General features: G+C 36.8%; 1 protein-coding gene across 1 annotated transcript in view; it reads right to left on the reverse strand.

The window, feature by feature from the left end:
- Positions 1-18556, reverse strand: part of ME1 (malic enzyme 1) — a 159258-nt gene that overhangs the window by 81076 nt on the left and 59626 nt on the right. Inside the window, 5 exon segments of the mRNA XM_032104927.1 lie at positions 8307-8360; positions 8362-8391; positions 8393-8436; positions 8439-8465; positions 9675-9754. Of these exon segments, the coding sequence (XP_031960818.1) occupies positions 8307-8360; positions 8362-8391; positions 8393-8436; positions 8439-8465; positions 9675-9754 (235 nt within the window).

Genomic DNA, 18556 nt, shown 5'->3' on the forward strand with positions numbered 1-18556 from the left:
ACTGAATCTTAAGTATGGGAAAGAAAGAGGCAAAAACATTGCTGCCTAAGTGGGTATACCAGAAAAGTCTAGATTTGGGTTTAGTACACAGGCAACATGGAAAGGCTGGATGGTTACAAGAAGACTGCAAACACAGCTTCAGTATTTTATGAAAGCATAAGAGAACTTTAGGAAAGGCAATTCAGAATGATGGTGGATGTAAGTCTGGCACTGAAATACATAACAATATATTACTTTACACTACATGCATATTAAAAAGATAATATGTACTTGAAAGTCTCTTTTAATTTAATTATACTAGAACAACTGCATGAATTTTTAAAATTGCAGTAACCTTTTGTTGTACAATAACAACAGTAAGTCCCTGGTGAAAAAAAATCTTTCCCTGTTGTTTTTTTATTTATTTAAAAAGGACTGTAAGTATTTTTGCTACTGACAGGAAATTAAGATCAAGGTATTTTTCATCCTCCTGTTAGGGCAAAAGAAGATGAGCACTAAAACAGTAGTAATGTAAACACAGAATGCCTTTCTACTGTAATAGTAAAGAACAAAGGCCATTACAAGTGACATTAAAGAAAATGCTGGTAGTGTACACGTTATGAAACCAAGAAAAATATTTAAAGAGAGTAAACGTTTAAAATCCAAGCCCATTTATATCTGAGTTTTATTGGTGAAAGTGCTGGTACTCATACCTGCCGATGTACGCCTAACAAAATATGAGAAAAGCAGCTAAATGAAAACAAGAGAGAAGATGCAATATGTTCCCCTGGGAACACCATGGTAAAGAATAGCAAATGATCTTCTACATTTTCAAATAAGTCAAAACTTTTAACAGCTCTAAATAGTGTGGGAAATGCTGTTCCCCTCTGGGCGCGACTTCAGAAAAGGGGTAGGCAATGTTCTGTGTTTCAGCTCTCTTAATACATCATTAGTAGAATGCATCCCCTAGGAAGCACAAGACATTTACACACAGTCTTCTTGAAGGTTTAATATAACCATGGAAATACACAGTAAGACAGAAGATACAGAAGAAACTAATTAAAAAATTGCAGAATGCCATGGACAAAGTAGAAGACAAAGAGGCTGTCTCTAAAAGACTGAAACACACTGGGATCCTCAGTATCTTGGGTAAATCTAGATTTATTACTACACTTACAAATTCTCAACCCATCTGAGTTAAAACACTGAGTAAAAATAACTTTTGAAATGTTCAAGTTGTGAATGTATTACCAGACATATTGCAGCTTTCAATAAGAGCATTAAAGAGCAAGAAAAGGAAAAGTCCCAAAAATTACTAAAGATATTACCTGTCAGATACTTGTGATCTGCTCAAACATGTCACCCACCAGTCCCTGCACTGAGGGAAAATGGTGGCTCTTGTAAGTACCATCCCTTCATCAGATCATTCTTTAGGTCTGCAGGTGTAATATGGATGCTGGCACAGCTCCAGGTGTTTCTGATGTTTAAATAAAGCATATTTAGGAGCGATTGATGATGCCATATTTATTTTAGAGGTGGAACCTTTTGAAACACACTGGAAAGATGACAGTAAACCCCTCAATTTTAAAACGTGGATCTATAGAAGTAGATGCACTTGTCCATTCCCCCTTCTAACACAAACTCAGTCCACTTCAAATAACAGAATAGATTTAAAAGGAGACTACCAATTCTGACAAAATAAAACAGTGTGGGGTTTTTTCTCCTTCACAATGGGCTAGACAGGACTTTAAATTCAGAAATTACTTTACTTTTCAGTACTTCTGAACACTGAAAGAGAATAGAAAATATTTGCCATGAAATTGACACTAGGAAAAGTAGTATCCAATCACACTATTTTCTTGCCAGCTGGAAGTTCAGAAAGGGGAAGAAAAAGGAATGGTCATCTATTTTCCCCTTTGCTCAAGTGCTGCCTGTATGCTACCAGGGAAGGCAGTACAGCAGCAAGATCTAAGGGGGAAAAAATCCACTTGTGAAACAGAACTTAACTGGTAAAGGAAAGTGCAATTTATCTCCTACCAGACTGGCACAGACAGGCAGCAAACAAAAAATAAAAACCCACAGAACATTTACTTCATCAATAGTTTTACAAATGCTCATGCCTGGAACTCAGCACCCACTGGGCCACAGCATTACTTCTGAGCACCTTCCTTGGCCTGATTGTTTTGTGGAACATGTTAAAAAGCCTCTTTTCATCAGCCAGGTTAATTTGGTCAATAACATGTTAACATACCTAAATGAAAAGCTGCACATCTGGAAACCTGTTTTGATCACACATAGTGTCATTTGTATTGCAGAAATATGCAAAACTACTATGGAACACACTGGAGAATATAACCTAGAAATGAGATTCTCATATATGCACCAGATACAAAAATAGACTCTATATATAGACGGGACCAATCTCTGTTCATAGAATTCAGGAAATGTTACGACTATGTTACAGTAAAACTGTCATGGAAATGTTGTCTCCAGTTTTAACAAACATCATTCACAGGGAAGGCAACAGGACCTTTTTAAAATCAGAGAGCATAATCATTCCCATTGCATATTTACTACATTTTTTAAAAGTGTAGAAGTGCCACTACTCTACATAGGAATGCAAATTGTGATTGTCTTTTATTTAGAAATCCCTGCAGCTGTGCACAATTTAAATTATTTACTTGCCACATTTATATCTTTAGATTGATAAGGTATGAAATTGCAGGTTTCCTCTATAATCAGTTTTCCACTGTCCAGGTTTTCTATTTTGGTTGAAAAATGAATAATAAAACCAGGTTTGTTTCTGTTTTCTCAACAGTTTTCATTTGCACATTTATGCGTAGATATTCCTCGAGAATATGAATCTTGGAAGGCTGGTACTGATTCTTACAACAATTGGAAATAATTTGGGGAAATACAGAAAGCTAACTAGGATAAGAAGAAAAACTGAGCTTGAATTTGCACCTCAGCTTTTCTGGATTGCATATTCCAGCCCAGATGCCTGTCGTTCCTACCAGAGGAGTCAGAACTGCCAGGCCCAGGCACGTTCATTGACCTATTATGGGCAACTGTGAGAAACCATCAATTCCTACATTTCAGTATTTTAATAAGTTAGGAGAAAAAAAATATTCCAAAGCAAGCATGCAGGAAACAACTTGAAACAGCAGCCCACAAGTTCCTGAACTGTCACAGATGAAGGAGTAGCTGCCCTAGCAGCTGCCCTGCATATTTCTCTCTTGTGCACTTTTCAGTGATCAAATAATAGAATCATAGAATTACATAGGTTGGAAAATACCTTTAAGACCATTAAGTCCAACTGTTAACCCGGCGCTGCCAAGTCCACCACTAAACTATGTCTCTAAGCACCACAGCTATATAGCTTTTAAATACCTCCAGGGATAGGGACTCTACCACTTCCCTGGACAGTCTGTTCCAACGCATAGCAACCCTTCCTGTGAAGAAATTATTCCTAATATCCAATCTAAAACTCACCTGGTGCAGCTTGAGGCCATTTTCTCTCACCCTATCTCTTATTACTTTGGAGAAGAGACCAACAGTTATACAAATAAAAAACAGTTCAGATAGTCATTTATTAAAAGCAAGCTTGCCAGGATGATTCATCTGCACATTAAGGGCATATATATGTGACCAGTCAGCTTTTTAGCTATGTTTACAAAGGGCAAGGAGAAAGGTTTGTGTGTCCAGCTTCATCGCAGCCATTGCAGCTGCAGCTGGAATGACTCCTGACCCCTGGGCAATCTGTGTGGCACTGTCCCAGTGCTCAGAGCACCACGATGTCTTCTGCTAGAAACTGCCTGTGTAAAAAGTCCTTTCAATGTGAGCTGTCTTGGCTCTTCCACATTGTGTGAAAGTACTACTTGAAAGAGTTGAATGCTTTCTACCTAAACTGAAATTTATGGTAAATGGTTTAAGTTTAAATGCTAACACACAATCTTTCCAGATCTCCCACAACTGGCCATCGCCAGTATTGAATTTACACATGTGATCAGTTTAGAATTGGTCTGGCAGCCATGAGCTTGTCAGAGCTTCCCTTGTAAGGTATCAGATAAAAAAGTTCTCATTCCTCTGCTAAGCATCCAGTATTAGATTAAATTTTTATGGTCAAAGAAAACCCTTTTCACATTGGTTTGACTTTTACATAACACAAGCCATCAGTCTTGCTAGATTTCATTACTACTCTGTCTGGAGAATAGTACTTTAACTAAACCATGTCTCTTTTGTGACCCTTGAACAATAAAAATATTGCCTCCAAGTCAATGATAAAGATATTAAACATTGCAGAGCTGAAAAAAAAATCCTGAGATACCATAAACCCACAAGTATTTTGTTATTCCTCACAGAAATACATATTTTTAAATTGCATCTTCTTCAGTAACACAAGAGGCCTGCTTTGCTTTTTCATTGGTGTAGTTTCTGAAAAGAAACAGTAAGAATTCAAATGTCTTTCAAAGGTAAACAATAAGTCAACCAAAAATCTGTAAACGCTCATTAGACCAGGATCATTGTATTTTCAATAATAGCCCGACCTTTAATCCAATATTCCTGATTTTTTCAATTTATCCCAGATATACCTGGGAAAAAATAGTGCTTCCTCCGCACCCAGCTCAGCATGGTACAGAAAGCTTTTACCAAAGTTTTTTTTAAAAGAACTGACAAAGCATTTATTTGACACTCCAATTTCAAGGATTTTGACAAACTTCAAAAGCTTTTTTCAACATATTAATTTGCTGTTAATAAAATGGAAAATAGGACTTCTTGCCAAGATAGATAAAACTTACATTTAAGAAGTATCTACCATATTTATAGTGACAATCTAATACTTCCATCTGTATCATCACTAAGGAAAAGCATCATGATACTGAAAAACAGAAAAACCTCATTCTTACTATTCATAATTATTTTCATTAGGTTACTTTTCTTTAGTGTCTTTTGCTTTTTTATTGCCTATAAAGACAGTTTTTGACCTTGTTTTCTATTACTAGGACTTGCCGTTTGTTTGGTTTTATTAAACTGGCAGTTTTCATATCCCTGTAAGCCAGACTGATTTTTAACCAACCAGGCTTGTCTCAACATTGTTTATTTTGTGAGAGTTTATTCACATCTTTTAAGTAGAAAACAATCATCACTCACATTTTGATGTTTTAAATGTTTCCCTTTGATCCAGCTTGATTATGTCCATCATCCTTAAATCATTCCTCTTCCAGTGCTGAACGTGTTTCAGGTAGGTCTCCACTAAATTGCAGCTGTTTGTATCTCGACAATTATTCATTTTTCTTCTACAGTCTATTTCTTTAACCATTGCAAAGTGATTTAACATATTCTATATTCTATAGGTATTAACATATCTACAACATTAGATGAACACTCAGGATCCAGAGGTCATATCACCTCAGGATTTCCAACAACACCTTTCATATCAGCACTCAGACTAGTGCCTAAGTATGTTTTAATTGTGTTGAAATCCCACCTAAGAAGCACCATCCTCACACTTAAAAAATACATGACTATAGGTAAGGCATAACTTTTAGTGAGATTGCCATGGTTTGTAGTAAGTAACTAGCAGTACTCCAAATAATATTTTAAATGCTTTGAATAAAAATGTTCCTCAGTAATTACTTTTCTTGTCAATGCCTTACAAAACAGGCCTATTATTTTTGGCAGCAGTCAACACTCTATCAGACACTCAGTCCCATACCGACTACATGGAACCATTTACTAGTTTGGTCACACGGGAATTTCTATCCAAATAAGCAGTCAATTTTTTACCCATAAATAAGCAGTTTCCATTTCTCTTGCTTACTATCTAGGCAATTATATAAAAATGCTCTAATTGCTTTTCTTTCTTTGATTTTATGAGTAACAGGATAATACCCTGGCTAAAAATACCTCTGCTAAAACTAACAGTAAAAAGGACTTTAATAACCATCTCAAATTGAGTGAGTTGCTCCTCAAAGTTAGTAGTTTGAGTTCTGTACACAACAAAACAATACAGGATGAGAGCTTGTGAAGCTGGGTTTTTTTGCAATCTGTTTTAGAGTAAGAATTAATCTTTCTGGAGAATTTGCAGGTTGTGCACCTCCGCATTATAGTTGCCAAAAATACATTTTTTAAAACTGCCTTTAAAGCAGGGAGGCCCCCACAGAATAGGAGAAGGAACTAATCTAAATGGAAAACATCTGCACATTTCAAAAAACAAGTTCAGCATAATTATTATTTATATGTGCACAAGTAGTGAGAATGATTTCTATTGTACTCATCATGGAAAATCCTGACTAGAACTAAGAAAATATAGCCTAAAAATACAGTTATTTGTTCAAGAGGTTTAGGCTTTTAAGATAAAGAATTGCAGTGCAACTCCATGCCAGCTTGGGCTAATATAAATCAGCTTAGCCAGAAAAATGTGAATTCTTTTGGTAATTTCAGTTCTCTGTAGTGACTCAGCACCTGGTTACATGAATGTAAGTGTTTAAGGAGGGAACAGGGAATGTGCTGCTGGGTGAGAGGGAGGGTATTAGAGGGAAGAAATTAAGAGAGATGGTGCCCCAGGATCCCTGACTTTGACTAAAGGAGCCTGGGAACTACATCCAAGCTCCCATTAATGAATACTATCAGGTTCATGTAGTCTGATCAGTTAAGAGGTACAGCAACAAAGTCCCACCTGTTCATATTCCAAGAGCAGAATTCAGAGGTCTCATTCCCTGTGGTCCTAACAGAAGAAGTCATATCCCAAAATAAAAAAAAACCAAAAGGCATCCTCCTGATCAGAAGGTGTTTCAGAACATCAACAAACTTCAGGTCACACAAATTTTATGCACATTGTAATACTTTGTATGTGCCACTCCTTCATACACATTGAACTCAATGCTTAGTCACAAGCACAGTGACATGAAAGTTGGGCTATTAGCATGGATAAGCCAGCTTTGCTGTTGCTGTGTGTATATATAGATGTTTGATATCTTTCAAGCAAATAATATGCTACAGAAAATTTAAAATTACAATGAAACACAAGCATAAAGCAAAATGAAAAGCCTATTGAAGTATCAGAAGCAGCTGATGCAATTAACTGCCTAGAAACATTCATTAATAGATTACAAAACTGGCCCAGCTGCTCAGACCAAAATTAAAAATACTTTCTAGCTAATGAATTGTATATGATTTGATATGGTTACTTGCTACAGTGTTCACATACATCTCACAAGAAAGCCTGTCCACTTTTAGAACGCGGCTCTGAGGGGACAGAGAGAGAGGGGAGCAGACACTTCTCGTTCACTGAAGCTTTCATGATGTGTTGTCTAAACGATCCCACTGGGGCAGGGGTGAGGATGTGTGTATAAAGCTGATGATGCACACACCCAATCCAACAATCCAGAAGCCCCAGCTAAATTTACTGATGCAGGAATGCTGTGTTTAGCTATAAAACACATAAATCTGTAACATATCATGCATAAAGTTTAACGCTTGTATCATTTATAATACAACGTGTTTACTTCTACAAAAGCATAAATACATTGAAAGTGTTTTTCTTTTTAATTTGACATCAGTCAGAGTCTTCAAGTATTCAAATATTCTTTAATATTCTTTCAGACAAAAAAAAAGGAAGATCGGGGCCAAGTAATTAACCAGTAATCCCAGGAGTACTGGAAAGAAGAGCGCCAATTTTCAACAAGTTTAAATCTCTGCATTTCACACAAATGGGAAGCCAAGTTAAAGAGGGTAAGGTCCACCTTCTTGAAGCACTAGAACCTCACCTGGGGAAAATCTGTAGCACTACAGTGCTTTTTATAACTAAAGTGAATGTACAGCTGAAGTATGTAGACACACCTTGCCAGCACAGATCAGACTATAGCTTCAAGCAGTTCGAACAAAACGAGGGGCACACTTATTCTGAATTTGAATTCAGAATTCACATCTGAAATCAATGCAGAGAAATTCTGTGATGGAAGTGAAGAAAGAATGCTTCCTTAAATTGTATTTTCACCTTATTTTTTCATTCATATTTTACCTCATTTATCATCCTCCTCTTCTTGAGACCAATTTTCTATACCACTTTTTAACATATACAATGTATGCAGCACATTTTTAGAGACAAGTGTCCTTAATTACTTAAACCTTACAAAGCAGTCTACACTGCCGCATTAGGATCAGTATTCTACACTGTATACTAGGATGAGACATTTTCCTTACGACTTTTAGTTTGCACAAGAATCAAATCCAGTATTGTAACAAAAACCCCCTACCATTTATAATTCCACTTTATACAGTTCCCTTCAAATAGCTAATACTAACACCTCAGAAAAAGGATTTACCTCATTATCTGTTCCCACATCCAGCATCACTGGTAGACACTCATGAGGTTTTACCTCCTCCACATGCCGTATAAAGTGCCAGTTTTACCAACAGGAATGCCCATTCCATAACAGCCAAGGTCTCCAAGACAAGAATACGTTCACCATCGGTCACCACAAATCGCCTGGAGGAAGAAATAAAGGCACTGTAAAAATCACTTCTTTACTTGTACGTACTAAGTATTCCATTATTCTCTTACCATCACTTTTTATTTTATGTGTAAAAACTGTAACAGGTGCAAACAAATCAATAGTACGACAAAAGCGAATAATTGTTTTATTTCTATGTTACTGTGGAGTTGGTTACACTATTTTAGACTCTTGCTTCACTGTCAATGGGTACTTTCATATAAAACTTTTAAGAATACATGAGAGAGGTGTTTTAGTATTACATTACAGAGAACTGCATTGTTCCCTCTCACATTTTTCTGTCAACAGTATGAAAAACAGAATAGGAAGGGAAAGGAAGTTATCCCATAAAAAAAGAAGAAACCCACAAACTCCGGGGTTTGTCATGTCTGTTTTCAGCAGAACCAGAGCCAGCCACTCCTACTCGCCTTTGTCAGGGCTGTCCTACAACCTCCTGGTTCTTACCCTTCAATGATGTATGTCCTCTTCCCTTGAGCAATAACACACTCCATCAAACTTATACATATCAGGAAGCATGTGTGTTCATTGTCAGAAATATAATAACTTAGTAAATCCCAAAAACTGTCCTATGCTAATAAGAAAGACTTTTCCATATTAAAGGAGAGAAGTGCTCAGTGTGGCAAACTGCTGACAACACAATCTCCTTGTAGTACTCAGTGACAAGCCATTTTAGCTGGAAATTTAATATTTTTTTGTGAGAGAGCTTATGAAGCACTGTAAGTGGAGAACTGTTAACTCAAACACTAGAATGGGGCTGCCAAGAGGTCTTGTGGGGTCTCTACCCTTGGAGATACTCAAAACTCAAAGGCTGGACATAGCCCTGAGTAACCTGTCCTCGCTGATCTTGTTTGAGCAGGAAGATGGCCTAGATAATCTCCAGAAGTGCCATCCTACCTCAGCCATTCTGTGATTTCCTGAAATGCAGAAAAAACATTCAGGGCTTTTTGTTTTCCATAATATTCAATGTAAGTGACCAATTAATCAGTAAAGGATGCCTATAGCTAAACAAGTAAGTGCTTAAATGCCTCAAACTTTGGCTGCAGCAGCATTCTTTCTGTTGAAAAAATCAGCTAAGAAATCACCAACATCTAAACTGATAAAAAGTTTATAAAAAATACCTTAACCAAGTCATCTTGGGTACAAAACAGCATCAGCTTTGTTATGAGACTAAAACTGGACTTACCTTGATGACACTTTCTGGCCAGGATTTAAGCATTGTAGCAATGTGACCCCGGTCATGGATAGAAATAAAAAGACCTCTGCAAATAAAAAAAGTCCTCATATAAACAGGTAAATAAATAATTATAAATCAGTGTAATATAAATAAAGTATAATTCAACTAAATAGTACATTAAATCTATGCAAATGTGTTTCCAACATACAAAAATTCAGTTTGATAATAAGAGCTCAATTTTGTATGAATAAGTAAATGAATCACCTGCATTTAAAAATCAGAAAACAAGTAACTCAGCAGAGCTTTACTAAGCAGAGAGAACCTGTAAGAGTCCTTTCTGGAACCAACTCGCTCAGTACCTGGTCTGTTCAAATGTGTTCACTAGTTGACCCTGACCACAAAATGAGTTCCTCTTATGACAATTATCACTACTGCCCCAGCAGTCCTAACATTTACAAACAAGAATAGGCTGAAGCTTTAAGCTATGAACAAAACCTGAAATAAGCCATATATTATCATTACATAAATAAATCAGGAGCATTCAGCTATGTGTTAGAAAACAGTCTCCCTGTTTCATTAGATGCCATTTTCAGTTACAAAAGTGGGAAATTTTCTTCTCGACAGTGCAAGAAGATCCTCAATACTGAACAGACCAAATCTTTACTCCAAAGAGCCTTTAGTTACACCAGCACAAAAACGTTTAAAACAAAATGATAGAAAAGTGTAATTCTCAATTCATTTTCTGCTTATTACATAAGCAAAATCAACATAGTATCTTATTCTCCTATTCAGCATTTCATTCTTCATTTACTTTACTTGTAAGGTAGATGTACATTCAGATCCACTCAGAGTTAATTTAATTCCATTTTTTTATCTACTTTTTTCATACGTGAGATAGTGGAAAAATGCCATCTCTCAAAATCCATGAATGCACTTAAATGCAATCTCTCAAAATCCACAAAGACGACATCAATGAAGAAGCACATGCCAAAGATGCCTTCTTGTAATAAAATTTTTCATTCGTACGTATAAGGCATTGTCTTCTAGAATTATTCTAAAGCATTTTCCTGTGCCTATTTTAAAAATTTTAAAGTAAGAATTAGAGAAAATTATTGAAAAAATAATTTAAATCTAAGTCTAGCAGAATATGACCATATTCATACAAGTGGATCATATAGTTCTAAATAAAACTAATAAATCCGGAAAATGCTTGTCAGATATGACTGCACATATACCAGGTCAAGCAAAAAATCTCCTGCAGTGTTAAATGCATACTAACCAAGACAGCAAAATTAGTCCCAACATTATATTTAATTTCACATGTTTATATATTTAAAACATATTAGATGGTATTTTATATATAAATTACTATGTGATTTATATTTTTATATTGAATTTTTTATTTAATTTTATATTTAAGTGTCTTCTTTCCCTCTTTGATGTCAAAAATATGCAACAGAAATTCTTTATTACTTAGGAAAAGCAATGTAAGACATGCTGTAATTAACCAAAGTATTTCATTTTATGCATTTTCCCCTAGAACTAGAAATTCTCTCATCCTGGCATTTCCAATTAATTCTCCTTCTGTGTCCATTTCCCATACTCAGAACTAACACACCATGCGGCTATTAATGTATCTCAGTTGTTTCTTAATAAGTAGCATTCATCAGCAAATTAATTTCTCCACCACACTGGAAGTGACAGGTCCTCAGGGATAGGAGGGTTAATTTCACGACACTTTAGAAAAGTTCTGGTATTTACTGCACACAAGCATATCTATTTGTGAGCTGGCTACCTGAAAAAATATGTCCCTTACAGCGAAATACCATAAAACAGCAAAGAAAAATAAATGATGCTTCCTTTCTGGTGTATTGTACCTTGAGTCATTTTATAAAACATCCTGTAAACTGTTAAATCATTAAGTACATCTCATCAAAATTGCTAGCCTCAGAGACAGCTGTGACAGATGAGTGCGTGAAAGCAAGCATAGAGTGCTGGAAGAAAGCTATCTTGTGGGATCACTCCTCTCCTTGTCTCCATTCTCCAATTTACACCAACCTAAAAGATTTGTGTAAAATGAAGCAAGATTTTGTATTGATTTTCTAAAGAGTCAGAGTCCAGCCCAGTGTGCCTAAATAACCTCTTCCTTGCAGGCTAGGGAGAGAGGTCGCCATGGAATAAATTCCCCAGCAGCGGAAAATAAAGGCAGGATGGCTGCTCCAGAAGGAATTTTGTTAGAACATTTGTAAGGACCTTTGAATAAGTATTGAGAGCGTATTTCAGAAATCTGTTCAAGCAGGATCAGATTCAAGCCACAACAGAAAATAGAGGCTGAGGTGTAAATAGTGATGTTAAAAGCATTTCACTCCCCTCTTTCTCCCCATCCCTCCATTCTTTCTGTAGTTTAGTAAAACATTTCTGGACACGCTGGCCTGACCAAGAAGATGCTCTTAGATTTAAGGGAACGGAATAAGTGAGATGAATTTTTTATTCTTTTATCTGGATCTCTTTTCCTGATCCTTCATTTCTTTAACTAAAGCACTTTTTTCCTATAATGTTTTCTCTGCAAGTAGATACAAGGGGTTGGTAAGAGGAACCCTGGTTCGCAAAGGTGTCAGCCACAAGAATACTCAGACTATATTACTGAGACCAAATTCACTGGCAATTCTACCTGCAGACAGCCATCAAAAGGTAGCACTACATGTGGTTTTTTTCTTTTTCATGAGGTCATGCTGTAGCCAGGCAAAGAAGCAACTGCATAAGGTTATTATAAGTGAGATAGGGCTGACAAGCTGAAAAGGTAGTCAGCAATTTGGCTACCTAGCAGACATTACAGTTATTTTTGGGCCCTCATAGCACAGCTACAAGAAGAACAAAGCACGAGGCAAGGTAGATGATTTAAACTGGATTCAGTTCTATATGGATTTCAGTCCAGAAATATGACTGAATTATCCATTTGAGAGTGTTGTTAATAACAAAAATAAGAACTGTCATACCAGTGATGCACCCCCTGCTCTGCTGGATGAGGAAGAGATGGCCTGCAGGATGTACACCTGTCCGACAATGCACTTCAGGATGGGGTTGCTAAAGCAGACAGACAAGTGATACATATAATCACACAGAGAAAGAAGCAAGATACAGGGAAAATGTTATGAGGAAGAATATGCTGCTTGTTTTTCAGCATGCACATATTCACGTTTCTAAGAAGAAAAACAACTCAGGAGGGAGCAGGGTTAAGTTCTCCTGCACACACTTTCAGAGCAGTCCAGGTTGGCAAGCTCACTGGAAAAGCAACTGTAGGTTTTAAAACACAGTATGGTCCTTTCTATTTTAACTGGTATCTCAGTTATACAGATTATCTTTTCTTGCAAGGCAAGAAGACCAATCACCAGAACTGTGAGTTAAAACTGACCTGAAGCTTACAGCCTCAGATCAGTCTTCTAATTAATGTGTTCATTTTGAATACGGCACAGTGCAGATTGACATAGAACTTGCCTAAGCACATTTGCAGAAGCACTCATCTAGTGCCAGTTTGCCCCAGTCAGCCCTCAGCTCAGCACTGGTTTATACCAGCCTGTTGGAAACCTAGAGTGCAGGGAATGTTTCTCTGTCTGTCCTGAGGGGCCCATCCCCCCAGGGAAACACTGTTTTTAACCTTCGTCCATGGAGAGGGTTGCCAAGGCTTTGGGACAAATTAGAATCTACAAGGGTGTGAGTTAGGCGGTAGTATAATATATAGTTTGTTACAGGGTGAAAAATTTAGGATTTTAGGCTTATTAATATGGTAAGTAGATGAAGACAAGATGGAGGACTCCTGTCGTTTCTCAGGTCTCTTCCTTCCTCTTCATCTACTCCATTTTCTGCAGTGTTGGTAGCACAGAATGATTGGTTAGGAAATGCCACAGTACAGGGCTACGTGAATGGATAGCTCATTAGGCACTGGTAGAAAAGTCAAAATAATGTACGTTCTTGGTGACAATTGTGTGATTTACCTTTAAAAGGGCCTTGAATTTCCTGTATCATGTCTTTTGGTACTTTCTCTGCTTCATGCTATGTCGGCGGCATGTAAATTGCTGATAAGATATAATAAACAATCTGAAGACCGAGAAGATCCATAAGTCCCATTCATCTCTTACTCCTGGCAAGGACTTTCTCCCCCATCTGGGGAGGACATGTGGGGGTCGAGAACCCGCACACCAGCCCAGCCAAAGCAAACACTGCCAGTGACACCCACTTTAGCTAGCCAGAAAATGTAGGAAACTACAGCAGAGGAATAATTAGGCAAAGAAGTAACTATGCCTCCTTTCTTCTCATCACACCAGCAGTAAGACTGAAGAGTGAGGGGGGAGCCCACATGAGGACATCAAGACCCTCAACAAAGGCTGGATCTATTTTGGGTCACTGAGCTCACTACACTGTAGCAGATTTTACCAGTTATGTGGAGGTCATGCTACAGCACATGATTTGGGTCTGTTTTATTAAAATTCTGATCTATGAGAAAAAAGTCAACAGAATTAAATGGAGCATTTGTTTATTATGCTTCGAGGAAGCAATGTTCTACCAGCAATGTATTTGTCTATTTTCTATTAAAGAACAGTTTAGGAAAATGTGTCATTGTAACAGAATAATCCTTTCTTTCCTCTTCTTATAACAACAGGAGGCAATCTTAACATGTCTCAGAAAATGCCAAACATGTTTAATGAAAAAAAGTTCAAACTTTTCTCACAACCCTACAACCCTACATATTCAAAACTGTTATTTGAATTATGAACTGTACATAGAGTTACAGTAGAGGTGACTTCACTTCCCCAGGCAGCCTAAACCAACAAGCTTAATAATAATAACAAAAAAAAAATCTCAGGGGCCAGACACAGTTTATTTCTGAGCCTAGACTCTTCCAAACTCCTGCACTTGGCAAGAAAGAGGTAAACTATTTCCCTGGTCCCTGTTGAAATTCCCTCCTATTTTTAAAATCATAAAAAACAATACAATACAAACTCTGTACTAGGAACTAAGAGTACCTGTATCCTCTCCAAAGAACATTCTGCTCTTTTTTCACCACATTTCCCATTGTGACAGTTTAATACGGTCTCATTTCTTCATATAAAATGTGCTCAAAGTTTTCATTACATCTTACCGTAGCAGGTTCCTTTGCATTGCAAGACCACTGAGGCCTAATAAATACAAGAGATGGGCTGATTTGAGAAATGCAGTTGTTGACAGATTTTTTTATTTTCTTCACCTTTCCCTTTGTACAGGGATGAATTTTATTACTTTGCAATAGACAGGTATGTTTTTCAATATATAAAATAGTTGATGCTGAAATAGCAGCTGCTACTGACTGTCAGCCTGAATTCATCAGTGTTAAAGAAACCTGGGCTTTACATTTTCTAGATGTGGCATACTCAAACTATATTTAAACAAAAAGTTTGTAAGAAGCAAAATAAAGACTAAATCAAAAACAAAGATCAAAAATAAGACAGGAACTGAATTCATCAGTGTTAAAGAAACCTGGGCTTTACATTTTCTAGATGTGGCATACTCAAACCATATTTAAACAAAAAGTTTGTAAGAAGCAAAATAAAGACTAAATCAAAAACAAAGATCAAAAATAAGACAGGAACATTAAGAGAACAGTAGGTACTGCTAAAATCTCTTAAAAGTGTGGAGCTGTACATGAGCAAGATGTAGTTGATAAAAAAGGCAAATTCTAGCAGCATATGAATGACAATGAGGGTAAAATACTAATCCTGAAAAGACATAAAAGTTTACAAATATTATGCGTTATTTCATGCTTAGCATATGGTTTCCTAAATGACTACCGATTAAAAAGGTTACTTTGTAGAAGACTGCAAATACTCTGAAAGACAGATGCTAACATCTACCAACTCAGTTTGCTATACATGAAAGAATGATGAAAGCCTCATATATTTTTATAGCAACTCAAAAGCCCAGTCTGGCACAAGAGTGTAGGGAAATGATTAAAATACAGAAAAATACAGTGTTCATAATCCCTGTGAATGGGAAATGCTAATGTCAAAGGGTCTAACAGCCAATCTTCAGCTACAGGAGGAAACCAGCATTTAGTTTAATTCAAGAATCCCTTCTGAAAAACACTGTTTCATGACAGTCATTATCCAGTGTTGGCAGCCTCTGTAGCACTCTTTCACATGCCCAAGTCCATCAAAGCTGCTCATCAATCCCTGTTAGTGAGTGTCGTGCTCCAATAGTCACCACAGTTAAAAACAACATCTACATAGAAGAGAGAAGTAAGTTTGGGCCACTTACAGAACCGTACAGTATCCAATGTGAATTAGCCTTTAGATCAGAAAAGTGATAAAGTTAACCTGAAAGACAGCCGCTGTAAGCCTGGCATTTGAAAATACAACCTCAGGGGAATGAGGTTTCAGAAAAGAAAGGACAGCGTTTGGAGAAATAAAAGGTACCTAACTCTAGTGACACAAAGACTCAGAAGCTGGGAGAATCTTTTAGTACAGAATCTTTTTAAATGTTAAAACATTATTTAAAAATAAATTATAATGATAGAATTTTTTAAAAAAAACTAAATAATTTAAAAAATACCACAGGGCTAAATAGCTACTTAAGATAACAATTTTTCTGAAGCAAGCCCCAGCAAGTTGCAGTGCTCCAGATGCTGCCAGAGGTAAATACAATATCCACACTATGCTCAAGCCTGCCCAAGATCTTCGACTAGAGTCTGTGACTCTGCCTGGTTTCTTTGACAATGGACACTGCGTGGTTCAAAGAGGCTCATCCAGGTGGCACTCAGTCAGAAGAGCTGGTTCAAACAACCCCACGGTTTCCAGGAACTTCCACATAAAACTCCCTTTGCCCATATCTTGGGTTTACTCAGAAACCTGACTTCAGGTCTCAGCACATTCCCTCTTCCACCCCATGTGGGATTAGGGAAGCAGGGAACCAGGGGCTGCATTCCACCATTTGCAACATAGTGAGTTAAGTAACTCATTGTAACACTCCTGATACACCTCCGGGCAGGGGCCAGATCACGCAGACAACGCCCCATCTGGCTTCCTGCATCTGAAACAGGCTTCAGAGCTTGCATACAGCACACATTTTCTAAACTGTAACACAACAGAGGAGAGAGTGAAAAAAAAAGGTCAAGTTGCCCACAGCAGTACAGGCTGAAGGCAAATGACAAAGGAACAGAGACAAAACGTGCATCAGTCCTGTCTTACTACTTTTCTCCCAAAAGTCTGGACTTTTCCAGCCCTTTGAGATGCCTGTTCTTGCTACCAAAGCATGTAATCTCTACATTATGAATTTGAGTGTATACAGATTTTTGCAAAAAGAATCTTTTTTCTTGAAACATTCTGCTTTTACTCTGTAAAATGTCCATCAGATAAACTCAGGTTCCAAAAGTGGGCAAAGAAGTCAAGGCTTTTGTACAATAAAAAGCAACTCAATGAAGTAATTCCTCAACTGCTCTCGTTCAACCCAAAAAAACATTACATTGTAAAAATAATCTGAGCAACAACATTACAAGCCTTACACTGGAAAAACTTTAAAACCAATTTTACATGGTACCAAGAGTAATTATAGCTTGACACTTCATTAATAATCCAAAAATCTCTACTTAATTTTGGAAACCATAATGTTCACCTCAAACTATACTAAAAATACTTCACAGTAAACACTTCATGGACTTAGTCCTTGCAGATGTTTCACAACACTCATATAAAATACTCTTTACTGTATATCTAGATCTCTAACACTGTTTTCCAATTAGTGCCTCACCTCCTTTACTTGCACAGCATTTTGTGATCTGAATGTTCAAACTAATGATGCATCCTTTTCATAGAGCAAAAGAGTAAATTAAATCATATCTTTATAGTCTTAAAACATGAATTTGTTGATTTAACTATATTTCTAAAGTATCACTCATCTAGACAATCAGCTTTTACATATTGTTGCTTAACCACACAACAGCAATTCAATGGGATCTGTTTGCAAAGGAAAAGGCAGACTTTGCAAAATACTATGGTTTAAGCACTGGAGCTCTTTTGCTCCAGAAGCTACTTAAATTCCTCTGACAGTTGCTCAATAAATAACTTAATTACTTACACTCTAATGGACACAAATAGAATGATTTGAAGACTGTGAATGAGAGAATGGTTTACCAGAGCCAGACCCATTCATTTTTAAGACAAAAAATAACCTACTGTTCTGCTTCAATAGCTATCATGTTTCTATTATTTTATGCTAATATTAACTGCATAGAAAGCCATCTACAACATCAACCACGTTATCTACTAGGAATCTTGCAATGCTAGTGATGTTTTTCTAAAAAAAACTTTTAAATGCTATTTGAGCTGTGAAATACTCAAACAAGTGAGATCACTGTCCTTCTATTTACTTCAACAACTTGTGCTGCCTTGGCTTATTGGAACATGGAAAACTTCCCGTATTTAGACAATAACGTCCTCTGAGGCCAGTTTTCATTGACCTTTAAATCACCATAATTTGCTCTCAGTAACTATTAACCAGGACAAAAAGACTTAACAAAAATTATTTCCTCTTATGGCATATCCTACCCAACTTCCACTTTAATGAAAATGTCACTTCTGAAATGAGACACTACCCTCCATTTGTAGAGCTGACTCTAACTGCTGAAAATAAACACTCTGAAAAAGTACGTATCTCCATTTACCATTTGCACATTTTAAAAAATGTAAACAACCTGATCAGCAGCACTATTTCTGTACTTCCTGTTAAATTTACATCATGAATGAATGTATGAGACAGACCAAATTTTTAGTACTGTGTTCAATAACAACTTTTAACATAGGGGAAAAAAGCTGCAGGTCCAGCTCTATCTCAGACAGAGAAACTGAGAAGTAACATGATT

The sequence above is a fragment of the Corvus moneduloides genome, chromosome 3 (genome assembly GCF_009650955.1).
Source record: "Corvus moneduloides isolate bCorMon1 chromosome 3, bCorMon1.pri, whole genome shotgun sequence".
Taxonomy (NCBI): Eukaryota; Metazoa; Chordata; class Aves; order Passeriformes; family Corvidae; genus Corvus; species Corvus moneduloides.